Source organism: Aedes aegypti, chromosome 3 (genome assembly GCF_002204515.2).
Source record: "Aedes aegypti strain LVP_AGWG chromosome 3, AaegL5.0 Primary Assembly, whole genome shotgun sequence".
Classification (NCBI taxonomy): domain Eukaryota; kingdom Metazoa; phylum Arthropoda; class Insecta; order Diptera; family Culicidae; genus Aedes; species Aedes aegypti.
Window position 1 is genome coordinate 298,456,455 of NC_035109.1, and position 14,386 is coordinate 298,470,840.

Below are 14,386 nucleotides of genomic sequence, written 5' to 3' on the forward strand. Positions count from 1 at the left end.
CTAAAACCTCCTGGCACTCCTCGTCGAACCAATCGTTTCTTGAGCTCCGTTCCACATATCCGACAACGCTTTCGGCAGCGTCGTTAATGGCTGCTTTGACTGTCCTCCAGCAGTCCTCAAGAGGGGCCCTATCGAGCTCGCCCTCATCCGGCAACGCTGCCTCAAGAAGCTGCGCGTACGCATTGGCGACATCCGGTTGTTTCAGCCGCTCGAGATTGTACCGGGGCGGGCGTCGGTACCGTACATTGTTGATGACGGATAGTTTTGGGCGCAGTTTCACCATCACCAGGTAGTGGTCGGAGTCAATGTTGGCGCCACGATAGGTTCTGACGTCGGTTATGTTGGAGAAGTGCCGTCCATCGATCAAAACGTGGTCGATTTGCGATTCTGTCTGCTAAGGTGATCTCCAGGTGTACCGATACGGGAGGCTGTGCTACGAATGGCCATGTTCTTGGAGGCGGCAAAATCTATCAGTCGTAGGCCGTTCTCGTTCGTCAGCCGGTGGGCGCTGAACTTTCCAATCGTCGGTCTGAACTCCTCCTCCTGGCCAACCTGAGCGTTCAAATCTCCTATGATGATCTTGACGTCGTGGCTTGGGCAGCGGTCGTACTCGCGTTCGAGCTGCGCGTAAAATGCGTCCTTGTCATCATCAGTGCTTCCGGAGTGTGGGCTATGCACGTTGATTATGCTGAAGTTAAAGAATCGGCCTTTGATTCTTAACTTGCACATTCGTTCATTGATCGGCCACCACCCGATCACGCGCCTTTGCATATCACCCATCACTATGAAAGCTGTTCCCAGCTCGCGTGTGTTGCCGCAGCTCTGGTAGATGGTATGATTACCTCGCACCAATGCTCCTGTCCAGCACACCTCCTGCAGCGCTACAATGTCGAAACCGCGGGTCTTCAGTACATCGGAGAGTATGCGAGTACTTCCAATGAAGTTGAGAGATTTGCAGTTCCACGTACCGAGTTTCCAATCGCTAGTCCGTTTTCGTCGCTGTGGTCTTTGCCGATTGTTCCGGTCCGTATTCTTTCGTTGACGTTCCTGTGCTGATGTGTTTTTACGGTTGGCTTGCAGGGCCTGACACCAACCCCCTAGATTTCCGGGGGACCATTCCCCCTAAATGTTCGGAGGGCCATAGTGCGCAGTTTAGCTTAGAGTCCTTCTCTGAGACTCGGACGATGATCAGCCGCCCCTGACATGGGGAACAGACGCTGTTGTGAGCCGCTCCTAACGTGGAGTACAGACGCTCCAGGTTTGCAAAAGCAAACCCCCCCTTCCCTGTCAGCATACGACCAAAGTTCCCACCGGGGGTTGGTTACCCGATCTTCCCCAAGGTTACTCGTACCCCGGCCAGTACCACGAGGAGGTAGGGATAGGAGTTGCTGGGCAAGAGGCTAAGGACCGCACAAAGGGGTCTATTTTATTCCTGCAGATACGCGAGGTACCAATGGTACGCCATGCCCAGCCATTTACCGCGCCCAGCCCGATGATAATGCACTGCAAAAAAATTATGAAGAGTTGGTCGACATGAAATCTAAAATTGCGAACATGGAAAAGACACTTTCCACCATGCGTGCCCAGCCGAGAGATTCAATTTCTGCGATGCCGTCTGTTCCACGACACTCTACACCTATACGTTCAACGAAGCTCTATAATGGTTCAAAGCCGTTCGATACAAGAGAATTCGTTCCAGCATGCTTCTAACTCAGACAGCCCCATTCATCATAGCGAGAAAATGTTTTCGTTGTTTCTAACTAACATCGACGGCCGAGTAACAGAGGATGAAATCAATGTTTTGGTATCAGAGTCATGTGGTCTTAAAGAAAACCGAGCGTTTCGTATCAAAAAACTTGTCCCAAAATGGAAGATTGATGAGCCGCTTGACTACGCTTCTTTCAAAGTCACAGTCGAAGGGAAGTACAAACGATTGCTGCTACGAGAAGATGCCTGGCCCACCGGAATAAAATACAGAGAATTCATCGAGCGTCCGAGAAACACATGGAAGCCGTGCCGATTGTAAAATGAACATATGTACACTGTGGAAGCGGTTTAAACTTATGTTTTTGTTGATTCATGTTACCTGTCATCCCTAATATTCGTGTTTGATTGTTCATGCTTGTGTGTGTAGTGTCTCACTGGACGCTTTCGAGAATGAAATACTTTCAGTGTATTATATTGTATTTCGATTATATTAACTTTACAGTGTATTCAGCTGATTAACGGTGTGCTAATGAATTGTAACGAATTGTAACGATGTTGTAAGTGAAATGGAATAAACAACCGATGAGCTGTGCTGATTCGAGTTCTAGACGTTAACAAAACAAGTCCTTTATTTTAAGACATATCAACTGGCGACGACAGGATAAAAAAAAGGTGCTTTTTACATAGTTCTACTATTGTGTGGAAAATCGTACTTTCCATTGTGCAGTGGATAGTGGCCATCATTTCGGAGGAAATCCATCAAAAAAGGCCTATACTTGCAAGTTGGGACCGGAATTGAAAGAAGAGTAAGGTTAGAAGGAACGTTTTTGGACCTAAGAGGAGTGCTTTGGACCATCCCGAGCCATACTCTTGCGCTTGGTGCCCGTTTGTAAGCTGGTAATGTGAGTATCTAGTTGGTTGGACTTTTGTTCGACATTTTGGTGCTCAAGTTGAAGCCTTTTGTTAGGAAAAGACGCTTTGCTTCTTTTGTTTACCGTAAACAAAGGTGACATTGGTGTCTGTAACAAAAGCAGTGAGAATCAATAGACACTTTTGTTAAAAAAAACCCTTGTATTAAGTGAATAATAAGCACATTTGATTAACGTTTGTTTTCTATATCCCGTTATCTAGAATCGAGAATCGTCTGCTAACTGGCACGATACCAGCGGAACAAGGCATTTGTTCGTTAAGCTGAAGAGAATATCCGGATTACTGTTCGGACGAGTGCGACCGTGCGCCCATTACGATCTGTTTTGGAGTTGTCTCTGGCTAACTGGCTTGTGAAGGTTGAACACCGGAAGATTTGGTAAGCTACCCATTTTTTTCTCATTGTCCCCGGTTGTGCCTAGGAACTTTCAAAATGGCTCAGGGTACCCTAGCTACCATTATGGAACCGTATCGGAAAGGAACGTCCTTTTCTGAGTGGATTGAACGATTGGGATCCGTGTTTCGGTTAAATAAAATTAAAGAGGAAGATAAGAAAGATTATTTTGCTACATTATGTGGTCCGTCCGTGTATAGTGAGGTGAAATTATTGTTTCCTAATACTAACTACAGTGATATTAAATTCGATGAAATGGTGACGAAACTTAAAAGTAGATTTGATAAAACCGAATCGGATTTTATCCAGCGGTTTAAATTTAACCACCGGGTACAACAACCCGATGAATCTGTGGAGGACTTTGTCCTCTCTGTAAAGCTTCAAGCTGAATTTTGCTCATTTGAAAACTTCAAACAAAAAGCCATTTTAGACAGAATTGTTGCTGGAGTCAGAGACAAGGCTCTACAACAGCGTCTTCTTAGTGAAGAAAATTTAACCCTTTCAAATGCCGAAAAAATAGTTATTACTTGGGAGATGGCTAGCTCTAATGCGAAGAGTATGAAAGACAACTCTGATCAAATTGGCTTAATTAGACACGATAGATCAGCAGGTATAGCTTATAAGAAGTTGGAGAAAACTTTAGGGTTAGCCAGATCTTTGAATGGAGACAATGAGAGAGGCCCTGTGAAGGACAGGCTTGGTTACCGTCCATATGGTAGACAGCGGCAGGTTGATTGGAAAAGGGACAATAGTAGAAATCAACAGCCATATGAAGATCGCGTTTGTGGATTTTGTGGATTGAAAGGGCATTTAAAACGTAAATGCTTCAAATTGAAAAACCTTAAAAGGGACACCGTAAAGTTTATGGACACTTGGCAAGCAGAGCATGGCAGCAAGGGGCCTTCAGATGAAACAACCATTAGTGGGCTATTCAACAGGCTTAGAACCGACAAATCTGAAAGTGAAGACGAGGAATCCAGCTTTTTAAAAGCGCTAATGGCTGCCGCAAACAGGCTCTCTTTCTGGTAAGGAGCAGTCGATTTGACGTTTGGCTTGGGTCGTTTTATATTGAACGGACCCAAGCCAAACGTCAAATCGACTGATCCCTACCAGAAAGAGAGCCTTTTTGCGGCAGCCATTAACGCTCGTAAAAAGCTGGATATGACGCAGGTGATTTAGAGTGCATGATGGTGTCGTCTATCAATAAGATTAATAACCCTTGTTTAGTTAATACCTTTGTTGATGGAAAATTGTTAACAATGGAGGTGGATTGTGGCGCGTCGGTGTCTGTTATTGGCAAAAATCAGTATTTTCGTACTTTTTGTGGGACAACAGAGTGGACCGACCGACGAATACGGACACCCAACAGGCCAGCGGAACACCGGAACACTCCGGACAATGCGTATCGTGATAGAGGGAAAAACTTTTTAACTCGCGGGACCGTTTACTCTAAACGTCTTTATTCTTGCGTATCGGGTACAGACTAATGGGTATGAAAAGAATGCTCGTTCACTTTCGCTTCTCTCTCTTGTGTTGCCAGCGTGGCGGTGTAGTGACGGCGTTACCATAAACGCTGCCCCCTCTTTATAGCTGACACTCCTCCTCGACGTCACGGAACCGGTACAGTCCGGCCATCGGTACTGACCAGCCCCATCGCTTCCACGAATCGCTGTTGTTTCACCGCTCCCAACGGTTTTGTTAGGATGTCCGCAGTCATTTCCTCCGTCGAACAATATTGGAGAGCCACCACACCTTTATTGACCAGATCCTTGGTGTAGTGCACCCTAGTGTCGATATGTTTGGATCTTCTTGATTTGCGATCAGTCTCCACAAACTCGATGCAGCTACGATTATCTTCCAGTACAGTAGTTGGCTTCTGTTGCGGTGCTCCAATTTCTTCCAGCAGTTGCCTCAGCCAAACTAATTCACGGCACGCTTCCGATAAGGCCATATATTCGGCCTCCATGCTGGACAAAAATACGCTCGTTTGTTTCCGGCTTGCCCAACAAATTGTTGCTTTGCCAAGCTGGAACAAATAGCCAGAATTCGATTTGCGGTCAGATGGATCTCCGCTCCAATCCGCGTCGCAGAATCCAACGAGATCTAATTTCGCAGCAGACAGTTTCAACTTGTAGCAGGCGGTCTTCAACAAGTATCGTACGACACGTTTTAATTCAACCCAATCGGTCTCCGTAGGGCTGCTGATCTGCCTGCTTAGGATGGACACGCTTGCGGCAACATCCGGCCTAGTATTCACTGCGATATATAGAAGCGCTCCTACCAAACTATGGTAGCGCTCGTTCGAATCCAGTGGTTGACTATTCACCCGGCTGCGGTAATATCCCGGATCGAGTGGAATGCTTGAACCTTTTGCGTCTTGTAAACCGAACCGTTGCGCAAGAACCAAGATAAACACACTTTGATCCAGGCTGAAACATCCTTCATCGTCTCTAGTCACTCTAACGCCGAGGAATTGTTTCACCTCTCCCAGCGACGTCAACGATATCTTCTTTCGCAACTGTTCTTCGATCAACCTGATCTCCTCCTCAACCGTGCTTGCCACAATCATGTCGTCGACATAAATAAGGAGATATACGACATCACCATCGGGCAATCTCTTCACGTAAAGGCATGGATCTGCCACCGACTGTGTGAAACCGAGCTCCTTCAACAGCACACTTATCGTCTCGTTCCATACTCGTGCGGCCTGCTTGAGGCCGTACAGGCTGCGTTCAAGCTTACACACGAACTTCTCTTTCCCAGGAATAACGAACCCTTTCGGTTGTTGCATATACACCTCCTCCTTTAGCTTACCGTGAAGGTAGGCGCACTTCACGTCGAGGTGATGGACGTGCATTTTCTTCTGCCCGGCGACCGTTAGCAAAATCCTCAAGGTTGTTTGAGTCGCCACTGGAGCAAAGACGGCATCATAATCTACTCCAAATTTCTGTGAGAATCCTCTCGCGACGAGCCGTGCTTTGAACCGGGAAACGTTGCCGACACTATCATGCTTCTTCTTATAGACCCATTTGCAACTGATTGGGGTCCGTTCGGCGGGTAGTTCAACAAGCTTCCATGTCCGGTTCTCCATCAGCGACTGATACTCCTCCGCCATAGCTTCCTGCCACAGTCCTTGCTCGGGTCCGGCCACTGCCTCCTCGTAGGTCGCTGGCTCCTCCTGTGCCAACATCGCCGCGTTGACGACGTAGTCTTCCAACCGCTTTGGCAGTACGCCTCGGGTGCTCCGCTTCTGCTCTTTTCTTGTCGCTTCCGGTTGGTCAGATTGCTCCTGTTCATCATCCCAGTCGAAGAAAGTATCTTTCTCGGACTCCTCCTGGTCCCGTGGCTGTTCTGAGTTTTCTTCATCTACTCGCTTCTTCGGACGGCTGCTAGTGGTCTCTACCTCAACGAATTCCTCTCCAGCCGATTGCAGACCACCTAGCGCAGGTGTCTTCTCCTCCTGAAGTTCCACAAACCGAACATCGCGACTGATAGTGATCTCGTTTGTATCCGTATTCAAGAACCGGTAGGCCTTCCTGTCACTACAATAACCCACGAACAGCAGCTTCTTAGCTTTACTATCTAGCTTCGACCGTTTAACATCGGGGATGTGAACAAATGCAGGGCAACCGAATATCTTCATATGTGAAAGAGACGGTTTCCTGCCGAACCACCTTTCGTAAGGTGTAGTATCGACGGCGCGGGATGGTAGCCTATTCTGTAAATACGCTGCAGTAGCCACCGCCTCCCCCCAGTACTTTTTATCAAGGCCGACGTCAAGAAGCATCCATGTGGCCATTTCTTGGAGTGAGCGATTCTTCCGCTCGGCTACTCCGTTCTGCTGAGGGGAGTAGGCCGCGGTGAACTGCGCCTGAATGCCTTCCTGCTCATAATACCGCTTCAAGTCATGACCGATATATTCACCCCCGCCGTCTGATCTTATTACACATGGAGCCCGACCAAACATGTTCTTGACGTGCGCGACATATTTCTTAATGCAATCAGCTACATCGCTCTTACGCTTCAGTAGACACACGACGGTGTATCTACTATAATCATCAATGATTGTCATTAGATAGCGGGCACCTCCTGGCGTTACGTTTGCCATCGGACCACATACATCAGTATGAACGACGTCGAGAACACGTTGGGTCCGATTGCTCGCGGTTTTAGGAAATGGAATTCTACATGATTTACCTTCAAGGCAAGGTTGACAAACCTGCCGGATCCCGCAATCCTGAATCTTGAAGTCGTCAGAAAGCTCCTTCCTTTGGATCTCATCCAATGCCGCCGGATCCCGGTGACCAAACCGGCGGTGCCAGGTATGCTGGCAATTCTGCAGGTGCCGAGCCTCCTTGCCCAGCCGAGCTCCTTCTGCAACCTTCAACGCGAATAGATTGCCGCGGGGTTCCGCCACAGCCACTATTTTACCTTGCGCGGACAAGATCTCACATCTCGAACCACTGAATTCCACTTTCAGTCCTCTCTTCACGAGTTTTCTCACCGAAGTGAGTCCACTGTCCAGTGCAGGCACGTATAACACGTCTTTGAACGGAATGTCCACCAAACTGTTTTCACCGCTCACTCATTTCACTGTGCCTTCTCCGATTCCTCCGGACATTGTCTCTGACCCATCGGCCAGGATCACTTTCACCTTTACACTCGTGTCCAGTTTGTCAAAGAACGACTTATCGTTCGTCATGTGGCTGGAACATCCACTGTCGACAATCCAAGGTCCACTGCATTTATTTCCAGCCACAAAACAGATCGCCGAATCACTTTCTTCTGCTTGCTTCGCTTTCGCACTACCGGATTTCGGTTTTGAATCGCGCTTCACATCACTGCCGCTCGGGCCGCTTTTCAGCTGCTGACAATTTCGGCGGAAATGTCCCGGTTTGCCGCACTGAAAACACACTTTATCGCTCTTCTTCTTCCTGCTATACATCTTCATCGCGTTTTCACCGGCATCGCCCGAACGTTCTTGCCGGCGCTGATGCTCGTCAATCCGCTTCTGCTTGACCAGCTCCATTGTCTGATCGGCATCCGGTCTACCTTCCAGAGCGGTAACCAAACTGCCGTAAGACTCTGGCAAGCTGCGATAGATCATCGCGATTTTAAGCGGCATCTCCATTTCCTGACCGGCGCAAGCCAACTTATCGAAAAGCTCTTCCAACTCATACAAGTGCTTCTCGATATTGTCCCCTTCGCACATATTCAAGCTGCATATGCGACGAAGCAATGACACTCTTGACGTCATCGACGTCTTTTCGTGAAAATCTTTCAATTTGTTCCACGCTTCCACTGCCGTCGCAGCACCACGCACTAAATTCAACTGGCTGTCCTCAACACCTAGGACAATCATCGCCAGCGCCTTTTCGTCACTCTTCGTCCAGTCATCACTGACCGGCTCTGGTGCTGCGTCTCTTATCACTTTCCACAGTTCTTCGCGCTTCAAATACATTTCCATACGCGTTTTCCACACGGGGAAATTCTGGTTGTTCAGACGAGCGAACAGAAATTTCTCACTCATTTTCTTCTCCGATCGACACACACGCGACGAGAACGAAAACTTTTCCAATCAGGCCTCTTTCACCTGTTACGCTAGAAATTTCTTCCAGCCTCGAACACACCAGCAACCGAAACGCGCACTGCTCGAGTGCTCCAAATCACACGCACACTATCACAACCGCGCGCTGCTCTGCAGCTCGAGCCAAATGCAACCGCCGACAGAACTGTACCAATCGTACCCACGCCGAAAACTTTTTCGCGCACTAATGGCTTCCGCGAAGCACTTTCTGTCCCGGAAAACACTTTTCCCAATTCACTGACTCTGGGCCCATAACCTGTGGGACAACAGAGTGGACCGACCGACGAATACGGACACCCAACAGGCCAGCGGAACACCGGAACACTCCGGACAATGCGTATCGTGATAGAGGGAAAAACTTTTTAACTCGCGGGACCGTTTACTCTAAACGTCTTTATTCTTTCGTATCGGGTACAGACTAATGGGTATGAAAAGAATGCTCGTTCACTTTCGCTTCTCTCTCTTGTGTTGCCAGCGTGGCGGTGCAGTGACGGCGTTACCATAAACGCTGCCCCCTCTTTATAGCTGACACTTTTGACAAACCTTTAAGCAAAAGCAACAAACAATTGATAGTGGTGAATGGTAACAGATTGAGTATTAGAAGAGAAGCAAATGTTTCTGTTAAATTTAGAGAGAAATTGGCAAATATGCAGTTATTAGTGATTGACTGTGAGAATGAATTTATTCCTTTGCTCGGTCGGTCATGGCTAGACGTGTTCTTTTCCAATTGGAGAGAAATTTTCACTAGTACCTCAACAATAAATGGTTTGAATGAACATCATTCTGATATAACTGTTAATGAGGTAAAGCAAAAATTTGCAAACGTATTTAAAAAAGATTTTTCATTTCCAATAAAAGATTTTGAAGCTGATTTAGTTTTAAAAAGCGAGATACCGATTTTCAGAAAGGCTTATGATGTTCCATACCGTTTGCGGGATAAAGTTTTGGATTATTTGGATCGTTTAGAAAAAGAGGAGGTGATCACTCCAATCAAGACCAGTGAATGGGCGTCACCTGTGGTGATAGTAATGAAGAAAAATAACGATATTAGGCTTGTCATTGATTGCAAGGTATCAGTAAATAAGTTAATTATTCCAAACACGTATCCTTTGCCCACCGCTCAAGATTTGTTTGCGGGTTTAGCAGGCTGTAAAATTTTTTGCTCATTAGATCTTGAAGGGGCTTACACCCAGTTATATCATTGACGAAAAGGTCCAGAAAATTTATGGTTATAAACACAATCAAAGGATTGTTTATTTACAATAGACTACCACAGGGTGCGTCTTCTAGTGCATCCATATTTCAACAGGTAATGGACCAGATATTGGAAGGTTTGGAATATGTTTACTGTTATTTGGATGACGTTTTGATCGCGGGGAAAGATTTTGATGATTGCAAAAGGAAGTTGTTTTTAGTACTTGAAAGGTTAAATAACGCAAATATCAAGGTCAATCTAGACAAATGTAAATTTTTCGTTTCGCAGCTTGATTATCTTGGTCATATATTGAGTGATAAAGGTCTGTCACCATGCCCAGATAAAATTGCTACGATCCAGAAAGCTAGGGTTCCCCAGAACGTTGCAGAATTGAAATCATTTCTTGATTAATCAACTACTATAATAAGTTCATACCAAATTTATCCTCTAAATTGTTTCATTTGTACAACTTACTGAAAAAGAACGTGAGATTTGTGTGGGACAAACATTGCAATGAAGCTTTTGAAACTGCGAAACGTTGTCTTTTAGCAACAAACTTTGTAGAGTTTTTCGATGCAAAAAAACCCATAGCAATTATAACAGATGCTTCAAGTTATGGCTTAGGGGGGGTTATTGCTCATATTGTCGATGGTGTCGAAAAACCTATATGCTTCACATCGTTTTCATTGAATGCAGCCCAGAAATCTTACCCTATTTTGCACCTAGAAGCACTTGCTCTTGTGTGCACAGTGAAAAAATTCCATAAATATCTATATGGACAAACTTTTAAAGTTTTTACAGATCACAAGCCCTTATTGGGAATTTTTGGGAAATCGGGTAAAAACCCAATAATAGTAACTCGACTACAGCGGTTTATCATGGAGTTGTCCATTTACGATTTTGAAATATTTTATCGACCATCGCATAAAATGGGAAATGCGGATTTCTGTTCTCGCTTTCCCTTAGAGCAAACAATCCCAATGGAATATGGCTTAGAGTATATTAGAAGTATAAACTTTTCTGGGGAAATCCCTCTAAATTTTAATACGATTGCTGAAGAAACAAAAAAGGATGATTTTTTTACAGAAACTTATTTTTTATATGCAGCAGGGCTGGCCCGATCACATAGGAAAACAGTACAAGAATGTATTTGCTAATCAATCTGAGTTGGAGATGGTAGATGGCTGTTTGTTGTATCAGGACAAAGTGGTCATTCCACAACAATTGCATAAGGAAGTTTTGAAGTTATTGCATGCAAATCACAATGGAATAGTAAAAATGAAACAACTTGCAAGACGTACTGTGTATTGGTTTGGGATAAATCAGGCAGTTGAAAAATTTGTAGCGTGTTGTGAGGTATGCAACGGAATGGCAGTAGTGCCAAAGCAAAAAATTGAGTCTAAATGGACACCTACAACCAAACCATTTAGCAGGATACATATAGATTTTTTCCATTTTTCCGGACACATTTTTTTACTGATTATCGACAGCTTCTCGAAATGGCTAGAAGTAGAATGGATGAAGAGAGGAACCGATTGCTCTAAGGTGTTAACAAAATTAGTAGAATTTTTTGCGCGGTTTGGTTTACCGGATTGCTTAGTTTCGGACGGCGGCCCTCCTTTCAACTCACTCTCTTTTGTAGAATTTTTGGGAAGGCAAGGTATAACTGTACTTAAAAGTCCGCCGTATAATCCAGCCAGCAATGGGCAGGCGGAGAGGCTGGTGAGAACTACAAAAGAGGTGTTGAAGAAGTTCCTTATTGATCCAGATATAGCGGAAGTTAGCTTAGAAGACCAGCTTTATTTGTTTTTATTCAATTATCGGAATACCTGTTTGACGAATGATGAGGAATTCCCATCAGAAAGAATCTTTTCTTATAAGCCTAAGACTTTATTAGATCTTATAAATCCTAAAAAGCAATTCAAACACAATTTATTTGTACAAAATGACCGTTCTTATGATGAAAATGCATCCGCTAGTATTAGACCAGAACCATTAGATCCGTTGGATAATCTGACTAGTGGGGATTTTGTTTGGTACAAGAATCATAACCCACATAATCATGCAAGATGGTTGAAAGCTGTGTTTCTAAAACGTGTTTCTCGACATATCTTGCAGGTGGAAATTGGAAGCGTGCAAACCACTGCTCATCGCACACAGATCCGTCTGTTTAATGACCCGGATTCAACAAGACCAAACATCTCGCTTCCTACGCCCAGCACACAAGACATGGCCATTTCAAGTACCTCTCCGGTTAATATCGGCAGTGAACATCATCGAGGCCCTCAAGATGATCCTCCCAATCCGGGAGTCAAGCGTAAACGCGAGCAACATCAGTCGAGCTCAGAGCTGCGACGGTCTAAGCGAATAAAGCAGGTCAAATCTGATTCGGATTTTGTATATTACGATCGATAGTAAGATATTTTGAATTCCATTATAATGTAAAGCCAAGTTCATTCAGAATCAATTATAGAATCACTTCGGAAGGGGGAAGAAGTTGTAGTGTCTCACTGGACGCTTTCGAGAATGAAATACTTTCAGTGTATTATATTGTATTTCGATTATATTAACTTTACAGTGTATTCAGCTGATTAACGGTGTGCTAATGAATTGTAACGATGTTGTAAGTGAAATGGAATAAACAACCGATGAGCTGTGCTGATTCGAGTTCTAGACGTTAACAAAACAAGTCCTTTATTTTAAGACATATCAGTGTGTTATTGTTAACATAGATTTAAGATTATCATTGGGGCTCAATTAAGCCTGTTGATAAGTAATGAATAAAGATTAAAGACACCATTTCTAATGGAGTGTTCTTTTAAAACCTATTTATTTCGAATAAATTAGGAATCGATGCTTCTGATGATTCTTTGGTACAATGCTCGATTAGTGCAGCGCTTTCATTGCCACGCAAAGGAATAATTTCGAAGTGTAATAAATTCTGCTCGCTCAGCTCGGTTTATAACCTTTTATTTCTCAAGCGCAACGCCCTATCTATAACGGAACTGGTGGAGCAACGGGTTTTCGTGCGTGCAAAGCCTGCACAGAGGACGGAATTGTCGTACACCCGACACACGAATGCATCGTTTCATGTATAAAAATGTCACAATCTATGCAGAACACCTGTTGGCAGGTTCCACACTGGTATACCGTCTTGTCCGTGCTTTCGGTGAATGGCTTCTGACACCCGTAGCAAATGCTGGCCTGATGCTCGAATGAAAGCTCCTGGAAGTGAGGCACAGGAAACAGATGATGATAAGATCGGGCTAGATGCGGTGCCGATGCTAATGTTAAGCCACACGCCGCGCATTCCACCGGCAGGTCACAATACTTGCTGTAACACTGCGGACAGTGATATCCGCCGGACGTCAGCTTCGAGGGCTCATCGGTGCTGTCGATGTGGCACATGCACATCGTCAGCGGCGGATCTTTACCTGTGGGAGAGAAACATAATTTGTACATATGGCAATCAAATATTTATTTTTAAACAAAAGACGTAAAAGACTCGAAATCATGTAAGAATATTAATTTACCTTCTTCAGTTTTCCCATGCGGAAATCCCATCTTTATCAACGAAAATTCCTGCTGATTTCCGGCCTGCGGTGGATCGATATGCTGCAGCAGCTGATCTTTGAAATGGGCGTCATCTAGCACTGCCCCGTAGACGCCCCCTGTTTCCGTACACAAAAACTTGCAAACGCGGATTTCCGCCGATAGGCTGACCACCGAACAGCGGATTCCCTCCGCTTTCAGCGCCTCAATCGTGATGTGAATATCTGTGGGATCACAAGTGGTCAAGCTGCCCATCACCACCAGGACTTCCCGGCTCGCGTGCGCAGGGACCATTTTCAACGTCTTCAGAGCCAAATCCAGCCCGTTCTGTAGCGAGGGTTCACCGGTCAAATTGAGCTTGCTCAGACCGGCCACAGCTTTCACGTGCTTCCGGCAGCTTCCCCCAAGTTCGGAAATCTTTTCCGCCCGCTTGGCCTTCATGGCTATTACTCCCAACTGCGAGATCGGATTCTGATCGAAAAACTCTTCTATGAAGATCTCCAATAGCTTCAGCGTGCACAAGAATCGCGTCGGTTTCAAATCCGGAACGGTCATTGCTTCCGAACAATCGAGCAGCACATACAAATGACGCATCATGCCCAACTTGCTGAAGCCCTTCTTCATGGCTTGGCGTTTCCGTTTGGCCTTCTGGATGATGTCGGCCACCGAACCTTCCACCAGGCCATCGTCGTCCTCCTTGATTGCCTCCCTGCGGAAAAAACGGATCCCGGTATAAAAATTCTGTGTTCGTTCAAAGGCACCGTTCTTACCAAGTTTTCTCGTAGCCGGTTTCCCAGCGGTATTCTTTGATTTCATCTTCCTCTGCCATTGTACGGCGGTTACTTCAGACAGAATTTTCGATTAGTTGTAAGCCGTTTAGCGGTATTTTACACACTTATAAGTGTGCAAATTATTAAACTACAATAACGATTATTCCAAACTTCTAACAAAAATTTACTTCGCAGAAAGTTGTGCGGCCACTGGCCAGGATGCGTGTTTTTGTTGTGGTTTTCATGGATTGACA

The 14,386-nt window shown here is 45.3% G+C and overlaps 1 protein-coding gene and 1 long non-coding RNA gene across 2 annotated transcripts; one reads left to right on the plus strand and one right to left on the minus strand.

Moving 5' to 3' along the window:
• Positions 1–1,458: 1,458 nt before the first annotated feature.
• LOC110678477 lies at positions 1,459–12,629 on the plus strand. Its single transcript, XR_002501652.1, has 3 exons — positions 1,459–2,609; positions 2,839–3,013; positions 11,929–12,629. It is a non-coding gene; the product is annotated as an uncharacterized LOC110678477 (long non-coding RNA).
• A 135-nt stretch (positions 12,630–12,764) lies between these two features.
• On the minus strand, positions 12,765–14,386 carry LOC5568688 (general transcription factor IIH subunit 2). The gene is made up of 3 exons (XM_001652463.2): positions 14,133–14,386; positions 13,344–14,071; positions 12,765–13,244 (listed from the first exon to the last, which is right to left on the minus strand). The coding sequence occupies exons 1-3, from the start codon at positions 14,189–14,191 to the stop codon at positions 12,805–12,807; spliced, it is 1,227 nt and encodes a 408-aa protein (XP_001652513.1). The 5' UTR covers positions 14,192–14,386; the 3' UTR covers positions 12,765–12,804.

What these genes read in the sequence shown, in the direction of transcription:
- LOC5568688 (XM_001652463.2), bottom strand. Translation starts at nt 14,191, where the DNA reads ATGGCAGAGGAAGATGAAATCAAAGAATACCGCTGGGAAACCGGCTAC. An exon ending in ACCGGCTACGAGAAAACTTG is followed by an intron (nt 14,072 to 14,132) that starts GTAAGAACGGTG and finishes TTTTTTCCGCAG; the next exon opens with GGAGGCAATCAAGGAGGACG. An exon ending in GCATGGGAAAACTGAAGAAG is followed by an intron (nt 13,245 to 13,343) that starts GTAAATTAATAT and finishes TCTCTCCCACAG; the next exon opens with GTAAAGATCCGCCGCTGACG.